Source organism: Amia ocellicauda, chromosome 18 (genome assembly GCF_036373705.1).
Source record: "Amia ocellicauda isolate fAmiCal2 chromosome 18, fAmiCal2.hap1, whole genome shotgun sequence".
NCBI classification, from domain to species: Eukaryota; Metazoa; Chordata; class Actinopteri; order Amiiformes; family Amiidae; genus Amia; species Amia ocellicauda.
Genome location: NC_089867.1, coordinates 21,617,034 through 21,637,465, shown reverse-complemented (window position 1 = coordinate 21,637,465; position 20,432 = coordinate 21,617,034). Strand labels below are relative to the sequence as shown.

At 44.0% G+C, this 20,432-nt stretch overlaps 1 protein-coding gene across 2 annotated transcripts in view; it reads right to left on the bottom strand.

Moving 5' to 3' along the window:
- espn (espin) overlaps window positions 1-20,432 on the bottom strand; it is a 49,097-nt gene that overhangs the window by 13,766 nt on the left and 14,899 nt on the right. For both annotated transcript variants that reach the window (XM_066690730.1, XM_066690731.1), the window contains exons 6-10: window positions 18,859-19,084; window positions 17,505-17,797; window positions 8,782-8,943; window positions 6,504-6,693; window positions 315-454 (exon numbers count right to left, since the gene is read on the bottom strand). In XM_066690730.1, coding sequence (XP_066546827.1) covers window positions 315-454; window positions 6,504-6,693; window positions 8,782-8,943; window positions 17,505-17,797; window positions 18,859-19,084 — 1,011 coding nt within the window. The remainder of the gene's footprint in view (window positions 1-314; window positions 455-6,503; window positions 6,694-8,781; window positions 8,944-17,504; window positions 17,798-18,858; window positions 19,085-20,432) is intronic.

Genomic DNA, 20,432 nt, shown 5'->3' with positions numbered 1-20,432 from the left:
AATAATCAGTGCTCTTCTTTTTGTGAAGGTAATTTAAAATGAGAAACAACGATTTGATCGGATAAATTAGAACACTGAAATGATAACATCAGAAAATGAACTCTATATTGGAATGCGATTCTGGATCAATAATTTCATTTTGGAAGTCTAATCAATTACTTTGCATTGGTCTAGTCTGGACACTTGCACACTTGGGTGACAAATCCATTTTCCTTTTTCTAGTTTCTGTACTGTTCAATGCATCTCATCTAAAAATACGTTGCAAGTTTGTTCAATCCCCAAAAAATGTATATGCTAATGTGAAGGGGGCTTACGTTGTTCCCCCCGGTGTTGGAGAAGACTGTTGTATAGCCTTTACTCTGCGGCGTTGGTTTCAGACTCTTCCCTGCTTTGATTTCCGCCAGCAGTTCCGAATTGTCGCCAGTTGGGGACATCATGTTGAACGACTTTGCACCTATGAGAGAGGGAGAGAGAGAGAGAGAGAGAAGTTTAGTTACTGAACAGCAGTGTCAAACTCAAGTCTTTTCTTCAGCCTCATTAAATTTGAGGGGAACAGAACTGGCCAGGAAAACTGCAGTGAGTTCCAATACAGTACAATTTGTGCTGGTTTTCGTTTGACATCTGTGCACAGGCATTATGAATAGATGCAATTATGCAACTGTCAGGTTCACACTCAACACCTACAGCAAACTGGAACAAACTGTTCTCAAAGAAGGCAGTTTAAATATAAGCCTCAGAATGCATAAGCGATCCACAGAATGTAATGATAATACTTAATATATACTGGATATAATGGCAGCCGGTTGGAAAAAAAAAAGTTAAAATCTAAATTATGGTATGGAGTAATAGTTTGGTTAATCAGTTTTCAAAATGCTATTGCTGTAGTATTTTCAGGTGATGTGCTAAAATAAATATAATTTTAAATTACTATACCAGGTTGTATATTGGCTGTGGTTTACTTATACGCCAAAAAATTAAAAATTAAGCAGCAGGTGAAGTACTACAAGGATAATGCGTTTCTAACTTTAGTCTCCTGCAAGACAGGGTGGTAAAGGGCAGCCGTAAGTTAATTTGCACCCAGGAATCTAATCAGACAACACGGCAGCACAGATTACCATCACTCAAGCAGTGTCTGTATAAAAACTCTGTAATTCCTCCCGTTTTCAGAATTTGCTGTGAGCTAATCTCAATTAAAACACTAGACCGCAGACGGTAATCTACTTGTTCACAATAATAACCTAAAATCTGACTCATTTTCATTCTGCTCCTGATTTTTAATACCCGGAACAAAAGCCGTTTTGTCTAGGACTTTTGCAAGACTTTGGGGAGGGGGGGGGATAACACAACAGGGCAGTTTTTTAAAACCATTAACTAAATAATAGATTACCATGTACATGCAGCTTTCTGTAGGGAGAATTGAGTAACCTAGAAAATAAACATTTTTGTTTGCTTCCAATTTTAAGGACGAACACTTTGAACTTAATAGCGCTTTGTTCATCTGTAATTATGGTAAAAATCATCAATCTCAAATGAAGTCAACCTCCATCATCATTAGCACAACGGTCCCTTTGAATTAAGACAAAAACACGTACAAGTCTTTCAATACTAACTGACAACACTTGAATACAAGCTAAACCAAACATACGTAGGGCATTTCAGAAACATCGGTTTTGTTTTTTGTGATCAGTAATTATAGAAATATTACGTCATTTACTCTAAAAATTATTTGAAATGCATCCAAACCTATTGAAGAAGAGAAATCCAACTTAGTGCTCAGAGAACTTTTGTATTATCTGAGCAACCCTACCGTACTGCAGGGGACAGCACTTTCAATTCAAATCCGACTGCGTTCCAGAAGACAAATTGTCATTTAAAGTTGCCCCGTTAAATTAAAACGCAAATCTGAAAGTACACACACATTCCCCTGCCACCCCCATCAACAAAATCATGGTCTACATTAACAGGTAAGCATAGAAAACCAAAAGCGACATCACCTGCTGTTGGCAAGAACGAGTCTCTTCTGAACAGGAGCACCAACTTACAAGTCTATCGGTCTTTCATGCCTCTGCCTGAGTCCCCAAGACTCGGATGACTTCAACGCAACGGACAAAGGCTGGCCGAGACTAAAGTGGCTCTTTCACTCCCTCTCCCTCCTTCTCTCGCTCGCTTTCTGGGAGAATGAAGTGCAGCTATGGGGAGCCTATCAGGGCCCGGGGAATCTAAAGGAATCAACTGTAATTAGCGATGACACGGAGCGGCTGCCAAACTCGGAACAGATTTAGTAGCTCCCCCCCAACCTCTCCGCCTCCATCCCTCTCTCTCCTGCACACACCTCCCCCTCCTCCTCCGTCAGAAACCAAACAGCACAGCAGCTGCTCGTGTGTTGGATTAGCATCTGAAACATGGCACACAGTCGCCAACTTTACTGGGCACATGGCTAGCCACTCACATCATCAACAACTCCTGGATCAAGACACAGAGGCAGAGTTTCACAGCGATTGTTATAGCCCCTGGCAGAGGGCTTGATGGATTATACACCGAACAGACCTGTGATTGAGCTGTGAACTGAAAGAACACCTTCGCTGGAAACGGGTGTCTTTGACGAATAATTCGGCGAACAAATACGGCTTTTCATGTCACATAAACCACAAGACACATCTTATGATAACAGCACATGCCCCCAAACCTTTTTGATAGGAAGGCAATCCAAAAAGAAGATGGGAATACAACTTCAACAGATTTATATTCAGTTTTATGTCCCTTAACATCAATGCAGGTTTTCCACTTCTCCTCCAATCTGATGTCCAGAAAATAGGTAACATTATAAATCACCGATCTTCCAGACCAAATCTGTCCCGCAGAAATGTATTTTTCAAAATGTCTAGCTGACGTACCTGTACTTTATTTCAAATTCATCACCTATGAAACGCATATAGACACAAGATGTGACATTGCCCAGTTAGAAGAAAACATCTTAACAATATGACCATTGTCAGCAACTACCTGCATTCTTCCTCAAAGTGGCCCTCTTTCCAGGTGGGAAAAAGAAGATAGCTTTCTTCATTAAAAAAAATGAAGAAAAGCTTAGAAGATGAAAAAACTCTGCAGGCATCAAGATGTTGGGATGCTCCTCGGTGCTGCCACACAAAGACTGGGCTGGTCCTAATGCTGTATCACAGATCTTGCCCCATCCAGACACCCATTCACAGAACCGTACCTACACTTTGAGATAATTAGTCAATGATGCGTGTGTCCCATTGCTTCCAGTAACGCTTTTTGTTTAAGCTCTCTATTATCCACAGAATATCATATTAGGATGATCTCTAGACCTCACACACAAAGCAGCACGATCATCCCTACAGCAATCAATGGGAAATGGTTAAAAACAAAAGCATAAACAAGAAACAAACTTCCCAACACGGCCAGCCAGCCTACCTTTCGCTACTCTGTCCAGGCAAATCTAAATATCCAGGTCCTCGGAGATAGTCAGGTAATCCGTTTCTAAGCGTGCCACAGCAAATGTGTGACGACTCTTTATGGTTTATGCTTGAAAGAGGGTGAACGAAGGCACAGAGAGACGCTGGTATTGGTAAAGGGTTGCTGGCAGGAGGTGGAACTGCAACAGGTGGCTGAGAGAAGCACTCTCCCTTAGGATCCACCCAGCAGAACAGACAACAATAAAGCACGATTAAATATTCAGCAAAGGCCCCGTCACAATGGAACAGCAGGTGTCTGGACTCTGAACAGACTTCTGGGAAAACGACAAAAGGTCTCCTCTTAAAGGTAAAGCACGCTAACCCCACCCCATCCGGCCTACTCTTCTTGTCACTGCATTGAGCAAAACCACCCGCCATTCAGTCCAAAAGTCATCGTCCTAAAACACATTTCAAGGATTCTTCTTCCTCTGTGTTTTGCCCCCTATATCCCTGCCTCAACCCTGCTTTGAGGGATTTAACTTGCGCAGCGTAGACCAGCAAAAGGATGCCACTGAAGTCTGGGCCCCACAGTGTCCGTTTTGAAATCTCAAGGAATCCTAATATTAGCAGCTTATAATCAGTATAATCCCTTTCTCCCTGTTCTCCTGCAGATCGCAGTTAGAGTGCTCAGTGACACAGATTATTTTAACTAATGCATCCCAGTCGGCTCGGGCTGAACGGGAAAAAGATGGGAAAAGTCCTGGATAAATGTGCCGATAATGGCGTCGGCAACTCTACAGACAGATGTGAAGAGAGAGACCTACAGAGTAGCTACACAGTCTCTGTACTTACTTTTCATTTGCCTGAGTGCGTTCGCGTCTAGGGTGAAAGCAGACGTGGCAGAGAGGTTTGGAAGGAGAGAGCAGTGACAGCGCAGGCCGCCGTGATGACAAAGCGAGCGATGGGGATGGAAAGGGCGATAAAAAGAGGTGGCAGGGATGGCGCAGTCAGCCGGGAGGGAAACGCAGGGCACCCCACCCACACGGAGAGAGGAAGAATGGGGGTGGTGACAGGTAAGAGAAGGACGGAGATTAGAAATGCAGGGGTGAAGGACAGAACCACGGGAAGAGAAGAAAAAAAAAAAAAGAAAAGCTTGTTAGTGACATCGGCTGGTTATAAAAAGTAATCTTTCACACCCAAACAGTCCTTTCGGAACAGGAGTGATGTGAAGGGCAGCTCAGATGAACCGGACCTTTGGTTGCTGCTCTTTTCCTTTAGGCTTGATTCTTCGGAGCACTGAAATGTGTTAGAACTGGATTATTTTTATTTCACTGCAGAGGCCAGTGTTTAAACCAATCAAAACACCCCAACAATTGTATTCAGGGGATGCAGCAGAGGTTGTAAGAGACACTTGCCAGTCGAGCAGGGAGTGAGTGTCGTTTTCCTGCCTCGTGGCTATGAGCTGTGGCCTAAACAAAAAGCTGATATGGAAACCAGAGCATCTGTAGTAATGAAACCCTTTTAACAGAGACAAGCGTAGTATACAATGGCCGCTGAAAGAGGAGAAAATGGGAAATGCATTGAATACATGATATCCTGTTTAAAGCAATTATAGAAAATTCCTTCAGGAATTTCACATCTGAAATGGGTTTCTGTAACTGAACTGTTCCATAAAAGCGTTTTCCACAGCTCCCAATACTAAAACAAATCAAAACAAAAGAATAACAGAGTTTAGCAGTATTCGGATGACTGGTAAGTTACACTTAAGTGTGTGTAAGGATTATAACAAATCACCCGGGACTTTGATGTTAAAGCAAGACAATGACAAATCTACAACATCACCCTCCATACACAGGATAGTAAACCACATAAAAGTAATATCCTGTCACCAGCCCAAACAACCTAAATTAAAATGAGCAGCACTATAACCCCAGGGAATCAGATAAACCTTTCTTCAGGACAATTTCCAATGACCCCTCAAGTTCCACAATACTTTCAAGTACCTGACAGGATATTTCACGACATACACAACCCAGTGGTCCTTCTGTGCATTGCAGCTATAGTTGTCAAGCAATAACCCACAGTCAAGTTACCATTTTTCTTGAGCAATGTTCTCCGTAAAGGAGTATAAGGTGAAAATCTCTTCCCAGCAGAGACCTCCCTGAACCCGTCCAATGAGCCGCTCATTCACACGCCTCCGTGACAGCGATGCTGCAGTAGCTCGGTGTAGAGAGCTCGTCACTTATGCTCGTCACTTATTACCACTCGCTGTGGTGTGCTACACTAGTTAGATCCTCTCTCGAACGTCACAGTCTGGACTCTGTTCATTTTTCAGGGTGCATGCACCTCATGATCTCCTTTACAGAGATTTGGACAGAGGTTAGGTGCCCACACATGGTTGTGAAAGGGAGCCGATGAGAAAGCAGGGATTTGCATAATCATATTAATCAGTACCAGCTGTATAATTCACTGCACCCCTTGCTGTCCACAGTGAAGGCATTGATCTGTTGGTCAACCACATAGATAACAGCCTTGACTTTGAATACTGTTTTCTTCACTGTGTCTTTTTTATCAGAACACTATCTCTGAGTGTTCCAGAGCGTCTACTGAACTAGGAAAGCTCAACTGAATCACTCTGCTTTGCCTTGTAAATATTGTTGAACTACATTTCACTTCTCCCCCTTTACTGAGACTGCTGAAAAAGCAATATTGCCACCGTATTCGTCACAGTGCCGGTGCTGCAGAACAATTAAGAGAATTGCTGAACACAAGACCTGCCTTCCAGGTAATAGTAGACTCTGTTACATAAATAGGTCATCAGTTATTCACATTGGAAGCCCAGGATGTCTCAGGTTTTTCTCATGCCTCGGCCAGTTCTGCTCTCAAGGAAATTATACTTGTCCACATTGCTGCCAGCGTTTAGTAAATACGTCTGAACGACTAGGAATCGCTTACGGTTGGCATATTGGCATCTGTCCAGGAGGTACTTGGCCTGACTTTTATTCTCCACAGCCGCGAGACTGTCTGGGCGGCAGTGTTCGCTAGGGCACGGACACCGCGGGAGAGGGGGCGGACACGGGCACTTACTTCCGGAGGAGGAGGACGGCCGGCGCTGGGTCATGTTGTACTGGGGCGCCGAGCTGTCGGAGGGCAGGGGAGGAGGAGGCGGAGGGGTGGACTGGCTCTCGGGGAGAGGCGGAGGAGGAGGTGGGGGGGGCATCTCTTGGGCAGCTCTGTTCTGCTGGCTGTCCGCTGGCTCCTCCAACAACAGGGAACCCTGCGGAGGACGGAGGAGAAAATACACATCCTTTGTCATCTCTCTCCAGGACCAATGCGGACCGGCACTGTTTTTTTCCACAAACCTTTGCTACAAAAATAATTATATAGCAACGCCCATCAATATCGAACACACAAGATCAGTTGAATTATACGGGTGAGGAGACAAAAGTAACTAGTGTTTCAACAACATTAACCTTTGCTGTTGTAATGTACACCGCTGTAAACTAGCTTCTGTTACAAGAGGTTGTGGTGTGATATGACTCACATACCTGGATTTAATTTGACCACTTGGCTTTCAGTCTAAACCGCCCAAGAAGGGGAAGAAGGGAATGTGAGCATGCCTTCGCTATACAGAAATCCCAATGACTTTCAAAGACAGCATTATTATAATCAGAAATCAGATCTTAATAAATAAGGACCAACCATTCATATCTTAACAATGATAGGGAATTTAATATAAAAAGCAATATCTACTGCCAGCACTGTAACTTTTCTGCGCTGTTCCCTGCCGGCGTATTATGTAACGCATCATCACAGTGGGTAACAAGTCATTTGATTGCCATCGTTAGCCCTGCAGCCCTATAAGTCCTCCAGCTAAAATTAAATCAACAAAACGTTCATGAACTCTAGACTTTGCATCGGCAGGCACGCTCCCATCGAACAGTTGATTAGCATGGTCCATCAGCTGATATGAGCAGCCATCTGCTAGACCGAGAGGCAGATGAAGTCCAGAGAGAATATAATTGGCTCAGAGAAGATTACGTGGAATACAAGTCCATAATACTTATTCCTGAGATTATTTCTTATCTCCTGAAGAAATTCCATGAGTTTTTTTTCCTTATTTTTTCTAGGGATTGAGTCGTTATCCTTTTAACCGTAACCTTTAACCTTTAAACTGTAGTGTAACTGTAGTATCATACTCTCTTGCAGTAATGCACACATAACTGAAAGGCATTAATGACCTACTCCCTTCTGAATGGTTAGTTATCCAGTTTTAATTATGATGTGACAGAGACTGAATCAATGTTTTTAAGATGCCCTAGCAACATGAAGAAGCCTTACAGAAAAATATACAAATGTGCAAACAAATGTCAAAGTCACAGTTTGCATAGAGCACCCTAAGGCTAGTGCTAGTACTTCAAGGGGAAAATAAACAAGATTAAGGGCCAAATGACAGATGTAAATAGAAATTCACACCATTTTTTCCATTTAACTTTTTAGTGGGCACCTGGAGAGGAGTTATTTCTCAGATCCAGTGTCTGGTCGGAACACCGTCTTTATGCATAAACTATTTTTATGTCCGCTGAATGCTTTGAGCATTTTTATCTGACATATGAGTTACCACAAAAAAAAGTTTTACATTATATCTACATTCCCTACTTTTCATTGCTGCGGCACCACCGGTGTCTTATAACTAAAAAGCAGCTCATTACTCCTAATTCACCCTTTCATTAGTGTGAAATTAAAAAACAGGACTAAGTAAAAGGACAAATATTGTCATAGTAGAAGTAATAATGATTACTTAATTTATTTAATCTGTAGCGTTCCGTATTATTATTAGCTGAAACATATCAAACTACAATAAATATTTATCTGATGTTTCCTTAACCACAAATCCCAGTGACTGACTGACTAAACACCATAAACACGAGAACTGCAAATTAATGAGTTAGCACATTAGCACAACCAAACCTAACAGGCTGCCAAGAACACAGTTCTGCTGCAGTTTAATCATAGAAGTATATTAAAATATCCCGACCACAGTGACCAGGAAATAGATCTGCAGATGATCTGAAAATGAGAGCTGGACTTGTATGGCCTGGATTGACCTCCTCTAGTGTACGAGTTGAATGGACGCTTGGCTGGCTGTTACGCTCTGTGAAAAGAGTGCTCAAGGGCTCATGGGAAGAGTGGCTCCCGCAGCCACTGCACTGTGCCACTCAGAAAACTAGACAGAAAATGCTTGGACAGGGGCTACACTCTTGCTGTTCTCTATTACATGGGTCACGCTCGCAAATAACTCCTCGTCTTGCTATAATAACTCTGCAATGGTGTTCACCGCGGACCCCCGCCGCAGCTCCCGTACCTCCTCGTTGGGCGCCATGACTTTGCTCCCGCGTTGGTCGGCCGTGTCGCTGCCCAGGGCCTTGTAGTAATCCCCGGTGCTGGGCTGCTTGTTGAAGTTACGGGATTTCCTATTGGAGTCGACCCGGCGCAGTCTTTCGGGGGTGCCGTCTCCTGGCGTCAGCTGCCACAGACACGGGGCGATGCAGGGGAGAGAGAGGTGTAATCGTGTTCAACAAGAGATTAAAGCAGAGTCTAAAATCGTTGCCGAGGCCTCGAGCAGAAACGGGAAGATGGATTGGATTTGAATACCTGTTCTCATAATGTGATTTAGGTGAATGAATGTATTGAATTTACACACACACATACACATTTTATATATCTATACATGACAGTGAATTCAGTCTCTGACAAAATCCCGATAGTCCAAGGTTGCATAAAGACTAGGCTGTTTCCCGTCTTTCTGGTGGCTTTAGGCCGGATCAGCAGGCTCATGTGACCAGTGTGGGAGCAGCTTTACTCCGCACAACCGAAACAAAAGGACCGTTCACGACTTTCGTCTGCACGACAATATTCCTCCTAAGCTCCCTTTACTTGCATCACGGGATTAGACAGCCACTGGCAAAGAGGATGAAGGAACTCGGATGCATGTCCTGCTAGTTAGCATCACGAACACCTGAACCCAGGCCGTTCGCTCCCAGATGAAGCTGCGCACTCCAACAGGATATTCACAGGCGTCGCTATTTTTTTGTCTTTTTTTGTCCTTTTGTTGCTGGACATAAATCCTCAGAGTAAACACACAGACAAATCTCACATACATATCAGGAAACAAGAGGCACTAGCCGACATTACAATTGTAAAGCGTTGGTTGTGCACTTTTGGACAGCGTCTGTGATAGAAGTGGAGAGAGAGTCCAGATATTCAAAGTTTTAGAAGTAATTTCCTTCGGTGGACAAAGTCAGAGTGGAAGTTTGTGGAAATCTCAGGATCTGAAAGAGATTGCGTCTCTACGCCGTTTAAACTACAACCGCTCTAGGACCCAGACATGGTGTTGAAAACACAATTTAGACCCTTTATAACAATATGTTGTCACAATTTATGGTTACATTGTCAGCTTTCTAGAGTCTCTGAGGCCACGCCACAGCTTGTTTTCACTGCCCGTCTTGCATTTTCCTAATGCAAAGCTGGCATTTGCATTGCTAACTTTACCATGAAGTTCAGACAGCGATTGCTACTTTGTAGACGGGCAGATTACTTATTGCATGATTTTGGTTTTCCTCTAAAACACTCCCCTGAGCATTTCAGATCACAATGATAAAAGGTCACGGACACCTATCCAGTCAAGGCTGCAGTTCATGTGAAGTATTGAATAAATCTTGCATTTGCATTGAGAATATGCTTTATAGAAGTTCTTAGTAATACATTGGGATGTTTCTTTCACCAGTAACTTCCTACTGAAGTGGAACAAATTTCAGAATAAAGAAAAATTGAATATGTGTCGGCACGCGAGTCCTCATATTTCCACCAACGGGCCAGATAAGAAAACCACAATTTGACTTCATGCAGAATGGAGTGTTGCTCTTTATCTGTTTTTTTATTAACAGATCTCTGACTCAGTTTGGATAACATAAAGACACCTGTAAATAACAGGCCCTTACACAATTTGAAGGAGTTATTTACATATTTTTTAGCATTTACCGGCCAGTGCTTCGTGGGCTGCATATCCTATTTCTGGTCAGTGATTCCCCTTTGTTCCCACAGTTTAGATGTGCGTGTGCCACCACATCTCTTTATCGCAGAAAACAAAAGCCCAGAGCATGGCCCCAGGCATAGAGGAGTGCAGGGCAGTGCAGTGTTTGAGGGTACAACTATTTACTCAGGGCTTCAAAGCCCTTAATAATGACAATAGAAATAATCCTCATCATAATAATGTCGTCTCAGCCTAGCTTCCACTCAAGTAGTTTTTTCTTTATTCTTCCAATTTTGGCTGGAATGCTTCATTTGCATGGAAAATGACAATCAAAGTAAAAACAGCAGCCTCTCACGACAGCTTGTCAGCGAGCCCGAGATTAATATGAATGTTTTAAAGGATAAATGTAACCTAATGAGCCTTTTCACTCAAGTCTTTCCAGAGAACAACTTGTCTGCCTCCTGTCTGCGCAAAGCCAGGAAACTGCACGGAATTATTATTTGAAGGATTAAGCCGTAAAGCAGTTATTTAAAGGTATAGAACCGGAGCGTGTGTTTGAATGGTGGGTCACTGTGCCCACTGCCATGTCTCTGTATTTGTGTATAAAAACAGCAAATACGAACACCCAAGACCTGTTGCATAATGCATTGTGTGAAGAACTGCACTGTTATACATGCCCTCTAAGGAAAGGTCTGTAAATACAAAAATAATCCTATCTAAACCATCTTAAATAGCATCATTCTGTTGATACACAAGTGATATTTGAAATATATGAAGACATTCATTTCTGCAATGCCTAATATTTATTACAAACTAGAGTGCAGAAAAAGTCACACTAGGATGCTGATTTTAATACCCTTTAACAGCTCAGAGTTCCCACAATACCAGTAAATGAAGCAACACTATGTGAAACTACAGCATCGCCCTGCTCTCGAGACTGACAGAGTTCACCGAAGAACAATTATAATGCTGCATAGATCAGGGAAGCCCCCACTAATAATTAAGAACACATTCAAAACACAGTTATCATTTCCAGGCTTATTCCTTCATTTAAAAAGGAGACCAGGTTTCAGTTAATATATTGGCAAGTTCCAGTAACCCACAGTGATTAAGAATGACATTAAAAGCCCCTACATCTCCTCGGTCAGTGAGATATTTCTACACTAACATTTAAAGGACGTGTTTTTAATTTGGGAGAAAAAGAAACAGCACAAATAAATGAACCACAATAATATCAAAATTAACCAGCAGCTGATTACACAAATCAAACCGAACTAATCTGAGGTCACTTCGCGATAAACAGCTGGAGATTTTGCTAAACTACAACGGGATCATTTCACAATCAACCGCAAAAGCCGCACAATGAATAAAAGCAGCATCTATGCAGAGACTCCAGTGTTCATCCCCCCTTACCTTTCCGAGTTCCTCGACTGCCTGCCTACAGTTCCTTGTGTTGACAGAGCTGAACAAAAGCCCAGCGGCGCTGTGAGCCCAAGTGTCACCAGATCTCCAGCCCCTGATACCTGTATCACTCTACCTGGCCTCTCACTTTACCCAGGGCCTTCATCAATAAACCACACCTATCACATCGCAGCCCTGTGACATCACTGCTCGCAGCCCGGCCAATCACAGGGCTCTGGCTCCGGTCGCTTGCATGCAAAGCAGTAAATAAAGAGCAGGGCAGAGGCTTGCAGTGCTAAGACTGAGAGATTTCTGGGCTCCTGTGTAAAAAAAAACAAAGATGTTGATTTGTCTTATGTAATAAATGGGCTCTGCTTCTGGACAACAACAGTTTATATTTCTGGTGGAAAAGGAATAGCTGGCATTTGCGACTAGACACTATTTATTTGGTAACTAACAAACATGCCTTAAATCATTTGTTTGACATGCAGGAGGTTGCATGCAAAGACTTCTGGGGACTGCAGATGTACGCAAACACGCTCTGCACAGGCATACACAGAGACAACAAAACAACAACAAAAAAATGTGTGCATGGATATTTTAGATACAGAACTATAGAGCGCAGGTTATCGCAAAGTATTGCAGTGTTTTTAATGGAGAGACAACACATCAGAGGCATCACATTCAACCCAATCAAATCCTGTGAACAAACACTTTGTGTCGAGAGGATAAATGACTGATAAGGAAACTATGCCACAAAAGTAGATCTTTCGCTTTGGAATATCGAGAGTAAAACTGCATTTGACATCTTGTTTTCTTGTCCCGTTTGTTGGCTGAGCCATATTGGGCACCAGAAGGCACCTTTGCTTTGGAAACCTATGGGGAGTAGTGGTAGGGTAACCGGTGATAAGACACATAGTTCACGCCTCGGGGATATCACTCGATACACACACAGGCGTGATGTCACACGGTCCATTGAAACGCAGGGGATGGCGATTACCAACGTATCGTTATTTTGAATCCTTACCCAGCCCCTGTTAACGGTGACGTTCTGATGGGAATATAATAGGCTCCGACAATATTGAAGGAGGGATCCCACCCTAATGTGGAGCCGTAAGGTCGGGCGTATTGGCTCAGTGTTCGAGCGAGAAGCCAGGCTGTTCTGAGTCAGTAAGCTGATACATATAGATATACAATCAATTCAGATGCTGGTGACGTACAGGTTAACCCCCTCCTTGTCGGAGCGCTCGAATTACAAATCCAGGCGGCAGGTGCTTCCTGTGCCTATAGCAACAAGATAAAAGCAAAAGAAAACACATCGTTTAAAACAGACTGACTTCGATGAGCCACTACTGTTCAGCAAAAGCACCACCCTGACTGTCCGCCCCAGGGAGTGTGTGTAAAGGGTCTACACTGACAATTCCTGCCTCTGTATTAGCGAGGCTGTATATAGACCCTTCAGCAGTTCATAAACTTCTCCCCAGCCTCCCTGCTTGCTACAAAACAAACAGGCTCTGGTTGAAACGTTTTTAATAGGCCCTTCAAAGCTTTCCAGAGCTGTCACTTCAAACCTCATCATGTACCTAAGGTGATTTGGTGTCCGGAAAACACATTTTAAATCTAATTTAAATGATTTTTGCATACAATGACATAAAAGGTGTAAAGCTATCATAGAGTATAATGTTATTACGCTTGAGATCATTTTACTTGTAGTGTATGCCGTCTGCAATTGATGCGGACAGTTATAATTTGAAGATTTACTTAAATTGATAAAACATGGTGCGTGGTTCACGCCGGCGGAGCTCCGCAAGCAATCCATTCATTCCGGCGCTGGTTCTAGAATTCCCTCCCCACCGTTTCCGGAAAGGCATAAAAGTGTATTCCCGTGTCTGTTCTGCGGTGGACATATTGTCTTTCCCCGTGTCTTTTGTGTGCGCGTATGTCATTGTTCCAGCGCTTTCACCTCTCCTTCATCGACCTCAATTAACAGTATCTCTTTGTGTCCCCGAGTGCAGCAGTGTGTTTAATTGTTAATGATCACTGGCCCTGGGATCATTACCTGGGCCCGGGCGCAGGTGGGAGGGTGGGCCCCCGGGGCTCCGCTAATTAAAACCTCTCCCGCAGGAACCCTGGCACTCACTGGCACAACAGGACTCGCCGCACACTCCACACCCCCCCGCAATGGAGTCTGATCAAGAGAGAACCCCCACACAACACTACTGTTATACTAAATGTATAGATAACAGAAAACCGACAATACAAAAGTTGTTTTCTGGTATTTGTGTAATTAATTTGCAGCTGTATAAAGTGTTAAATATAGAATATGGCAGTTGTATTACAATTTAAAATCATTTTACAACAGATACACTTTCCACTTTTGCTGGGAATAGAAGTTGGTCCTGTTTTTCCTGACAGTTTTCTTTTTAAAGGCCACACACACACAATTCATGTGTCCTGTGTTGTAGGTGTAGATGCCTGGAGCTCCCCTTGAGGCCACAATTGTTTTTTTTTTTTTTCCTGGGGATTTGTGTAAATGAGCAGAACACACATATCTATACATTAACCTTTCACCCCCTCACAAAATAGACCAATCTGAAAGCCAAAGTCACTCAGACCAGGTATATTAGGATCCCCCGAACAAATGACAGAAGCTTTAGCATTCTCCCTTCTAGCTTTTCGTTCCCCATTTGAGCACACAAGCTCACAAACCCTTTAATTAATCAATAAGCTCGAAAAAAGCCTTTTTTAACCCAACAACACAATCAAACCACCCGATTCCAGCTCTTAATACGATCATTTGGCATTAGAACATAACCGTGACACTGTACCATGTGTTGGGTGTCAGAACGCTCCTCTCACGGAGATGAGCCGTTTTCCATGAGCAGATGTCGGGAATTTAACCAGTTGAGCCACACTGCATTAACAATGCTGGAGCCGGGAGTGATCGACACAATATAATGGCCACCTGTGTCTGTGCATCGTTAAGTGGCGGCCTAATTAAAGAGTTGTTTGAGTAGTTGGGTTTAACAGAGCGGGGCAGTTTATTACGCAAGTTCAGGTTGGTTTGCGCTCGACATCTTGGCACCGACACACCTACAGTGAGGCATCTCAGACGTCGAGGAACCGGAGGCACAAATAGCAAGACGATTAAGAAAACAGTTCAATTAAGGGCTCATTAAGTCTAGCAATTAAACAATTAAAAGAGTTGGGTTGGAACAGAAAAAGAGATGATACAGTGATTTCCAAAGGTTAGGACTGGGCTTCCGCTATTCTGATAGAAATGGGGCCATTTAAGAGTGAAGTTTTCTGATATCAGTGATCTGATAAATACGCTGAGCTGCCTGTGAGCGATCATCGTGTGGCACTAACCTTTAAAGCCTTTTTTAGTTGCTTTTTTAACCTAGACCTGCACCATTTCAACTCTCCTCTCGGATCAATTAACGGAATTAAAACCCAGCCATCACAGGCCTCATCAGAACGCGGGGAGAAAACAAAACACGGAAACCGGTAATGAAGAGCCTCATTAACGAAAGGGGCACAATTACTGCATTGTTCGGATCCCCTCTCATCCTCCCTGTAGTGAAAGGCCGGGGGCGTTGTTCAATGCACAGACACTGAAGTGATTAGTGCAGAAAACCTCAATTGACTGCCCGGCTCTGCTGTCCCTAACCCCTCTGGGAATCTGTGCCGTTTCGCCCCAGTAACTTTCCAGTGCTGCGTTTTCCTTCTGAAGCCTCCGTTATAATCTGAGCTGGATGGACACAGAGGTGCACGGGGGTGTTAGTTTGCAGCTCATTTTTATGGCCCAGTGAAGAGAAGCCCTACTTTCCCTAGTCTTGCTTTGTGGGACAGATGTACTGTGCAACATGGCTACATATGAAACTAGAAGGCATGCTTTGTAAGAAAAACCTTCTCAGTACAGTAGAATATTCTGCACCCAAGTGCAAGATTCGTCTAAGTGCAAGGCTATTTGCTTGCACTGCTCATGCTCCCTGTATGTAAATATTCTTACGTAAGGCTGCAGTTTGTATTCCCAGCGCTGCAGCTCTGGGGTCTTTAAAGAGACACTACCTCAGCTGGAGATTTGATCTAACCCTAAAGTATCGAGTGATGCAGCTGCTCGGTGCAGGCATGAGGGTTAAAGTAGTTGCTTAAATAAAATAAGAAATATATGTAAGCGTCTGATCTTGCAAACCGAAGCTCGGGAAATTCTGTTTAGATGCCGAAGCCGTACTGCATCCTGCTTTGGATTTGTCGTTGCATATCGACATGTGGTTTATCATTGAGAGTTATCAGCAGTGTCCAATTACTCCTGTCTTCAAAACAGCTGATCACATTCACTCGTTTTCAACAGCACAGACCACACAGCACTGGATCTGCACGGAAGTTAAATACTGTAGGGCCCAAATGTGGAGAATTATAGACTGCAGCATACAGAATGATTGTAACTGTAATACTGTAATCAATTAAAGTGCGTCAGTTACGGAAGGTGGATTCTTATTGAAACGGTTTATTACCATAAAAAGTCTACATTTATGCTGGGGTAGTTGATTTTGTGACCCAAGCTTCTGCAGAAAACAGCAACAGCTTGGATATTTGTTTCGGAAGGGCTGCACACGTGCAAGACAATCAGTGGAATGGACCATCTTGCACGTATGCAGATTATTGTATCAGCACTTCCCTCCTGGGAGACAGACACTCAGACCTGTGTGTTTATTTTCATGTCCACATTTGAATGAAGACATTAATTTAGCATATGCATAAGCCTTACAAAGACCTCTGACAGGGCATAAAGACTGGTGCCAGCTTGCCGGTGAACAATGACTCTTCTTTCTGAGGTTTTACATTTTGCTTCCAGCGTTAAAGCTCTGTCCCGCACTTTGAAATGTTGGTCTCAGTCCTGAGCTGAACAACACCTACAGGTTACAGATAACACGACCCATTGTGGATCAGATAAAACAGGCGTATCCAACCCTGCTCTCGGAGGGGCGCGGGGGTGTCCGGGATTGCATGAAACGCAAGCTCTCAATTGCTAAATTCGAGCGGTTTGTGTGCGTAATTACTCGCGATGAGCATGATCTTCAGCCACTGATTGGAGACACCTATAAACAGGGGGGGCTTGGGCCTCTCCACCCAACCTCCAGCCGGGGCTGCAGACCACGGACAGAGAGGATTCGCTATTATGTCCAGGAGGCTAAGGGGCTGCTTTGATCAGCTCACATCCTGCTGCAATAAGCCACCACTGAATTTAATAAGAACGACTCAAATCTCCAGGGACAGATTATTTGCCAGAAGATTTGCGATTGATGTGCTGTCACTGTGTCAACATACATGGGAGGTATATATATAAAAAAAATCTGATTATGCATACCATACATAACTGGCAAAGAGAGAAGTTTAATAATGTTTCTACATACACAAATATCTATTGAGCTGCAATATAAAATGTTAAGGTTAACTAGCATTAGTAATCTTGGCAATATCCACGCTCTTCAGCAATATAATGGGCTTTTCTTAGTTTTTCGGTCTTCTCTAACTTTACAAGCCTCCTGTGTGTCTGCTGCTGTGTTGAGTGGCTGTGGGTGGGGGGTTTGTAGGGTCCCAGGTGTGGCGTTCAGAGTGTGGGGGTGCAAAGTGCCGAGCGCCGGCCTCACCTCCGTCTTCAGGGCCTCGTTCTCCACGTGCCGCAGATTGCTCTTCACCTTCAGGTAGATCTCGGCGGAGGGCTGGTCGTCGGGGGGGTTGGGCGCAGGGTAGCTGGGCGGCGACGGGGGCGGCGCGGGGGCCGTGGCGGGCGGGGGAGGCGGCGGTGGCGGGGGAGGGAAGTCCGGCGGGGGGGGAGGGGCTCTGGGATTCAGCACCTCCTTCTTCGGGGCTCCGGCGCTTAGGTCGGGGTTCAGCATGTCCATGTAGGTCTGCATGTCTGTGATGGCCGTCTCGGATTGCCCTTCAATACACACAGCACAAGATGAGTCCAGGAACCCATGCATTCATCAACACACACATTTCTTTTCTAACACATTACATTTACATATTGTTACTGCAGAACTCAGACCACTTGATTCTCATTCATGAACGGAAACTGTCAATAACACCAGCAAGCACAAAGACAGCCTCTATATTTAGAGGTTTAATGGGTGCAGGTTCCCATGTGTCCACTAGATGGCAATGCGTGTCTTTTCACAACGGGAGCAGCAGCTTTAGAGAACGGCACAGGGTATATATTCAACATATGGAATCTTCCACTCCAACTGACAGAGCTGTTCCCATCATTGTTCACCGATAAAAGGAACCACATGGTGCATTAGCCACGCAGAAAAAAGTCACTTGTCCCGGGATGGTAAAGAAAGACAGATCTCAAGCGTATAGCATACCAGAACAATAGATTAGGCTGGTATGTTTGTCTGCTGGACACCAAACTGCAGCAGGGTGTAAAGGGACAGGCCCTCAGTGCATCCACTCTCTGCAGGGCATATTATCTGCATTGTGCAAAACTTGTATGGAGCTCAGTGGGACGAAATGGCAGGCAATGTTTCCTAAGTCTTGCAAAGGGCGTTTGTCAGCTTTTTTCGTTAAAGGTTTTGCATCTCCAAAGCTCCTGATGGCGAGTGTGGCTGTAATCGGAGTTGTCGTTAACCTTTCAGCAGTGCGCCCTTGTGTGTTGATCCGTTTCGATGGCAATGCATTATTTCTAGTTGCTTTTACAATGCATTATCATCATTGTCTGCCCTGGTGAGCTCTTTGAACGAGGATGCATGCTTTGTATTTTCCATGAACTGTACTTTTGCACTTTTGGATTTCTTTAAATTGTACTTTGTATTCATTCATTTGAATTTTGTATTGCATTGTATTGCTGCATTTTTGTCATGCTTGTGCAACCTGGATAAAGGCGCCTGCCAATAAATAAATAAATGATTATTAATAATAATTAAATTAATTAATAAAAATAAATGTTCTGTCCACTGCACTGTTGCGCTGCGCTGACGCTCCCAGCCGGGGTGTACTGACCTGGGGGGTTGCGGCCTGGGGGGGCCCCGCTCCTCTTCTCCCCGGTGCTGGACTGGCTGGAGCTGCAGGAATCATAGTTGGAGAGGGTGCTAGAGGGGGAGCCCATGTCGAAGCGCGCCGGCTGGGCGGAGGAGAGGGTGGTGTTGGGGGAGGAGAGGCCCGAGTCCGGCTGCTTGTACTCCAGGTCAGCCGAGGGGTCCCGGGAGAGGACACGGTGCTCCACGCTCTGTGGGGGGCGACAGTGCGGACATTCGCCATCAGTCGGGAGGCTCAAGTGATGCAACAAAGCAAACTTACTCACCAGCAATATTAATTCTCCTCCTCCTCCCAGAACAGATATGAAAAAAGCAACACAGCGCAGCGTTTAATGTTGAAGTTATTACACTTCAGGGAAAGGTCAGGTGCATAAACTGCTAATTTTACAGGCTTTAGAAGAGTTACACTGTTAGGGCACCTTTATGACAGACACACTTACACACTAACAATCTTTATAACTTCGCTGATATTCTTTAATAAAACTGAACACACAATACAGCACACCAGATAGCTTTGGTATTCCTGGATGTAGTAGCAATATCTTAACATGTCAATTTCAGTTAAGTCGTTATACAACGTGCAACCCTTATTACTACACGAGACACACGGGAGAGTTAATTAATAATGACGATGGCGGGACATTGTTATGTAATCCTGTTTTTTTCCCCACTTGAAATATCTGTGTGGTTGTTTTAGTCAACAAATCAAACACAAACCGCGATTGTCAGATTAATAACGCTTTCAGGCAAGTGAAAGCCGACACATTGTGAGGTTTATGGCGCCCAAAGGGAAGTGTAGAGATTCGCAGATTCTCCCTATATTGCTTTGAAGCATTAACCCGAGCCACACAATCTCGCCGGGGCACTCAAAGCGAGCTAACGTTGCACATTTCTAATTAATTCTAATCTCAATTTATGATTAGAAATGAACAGAACTACAGAGGCTTGTGTTGTCTTATGCATGGCATCTGTCCCACACAAAAGCAAACGATCTTAACGATCCCGGTTCAGCTCCGCTAGCGATCGTTCCTAAGCAATAACTGGTGACAGGTCTGCAGTAAACAACTTTCAGCTTCACAACATCTTTTCAGCACAAAACCAACAGGAAAATATAAAGAGTATAGCAAATCCGTCCTTACGTTTCCAGCACCCATCTGGCTTCAGCCCCCCCCAGCCAGGTCTTCTGTATCAAACCCGAAGGTGCTTTATTTCAGAGCCACGTCTCTGCTCCTCTCCTCCGTTCATACTGTACATCTTGTAGGTACCAGATGAAATAACACACTAATTCGCACCTCTCTAGGTGCAGGAAAAAATGTAACTGTTCTCCCAAGAGGTGGGGAGATAAAAATACAGCTCGGGCTGAAGGAAAATGAACTGGGAATTGTACTGCTGTTGAGCGGAGCACCTCCTGTCAGTTTTTTAAATAATTATCCTTCTTGTAATTAGAAAGGCCGGTTGGCGTGATTGTTCGAAGCAGGTGGAGGAAGGTACAAAGTCAAAAGTGGGTGGGAAACTGTCCCGGGCCATCCTCGGATGAAA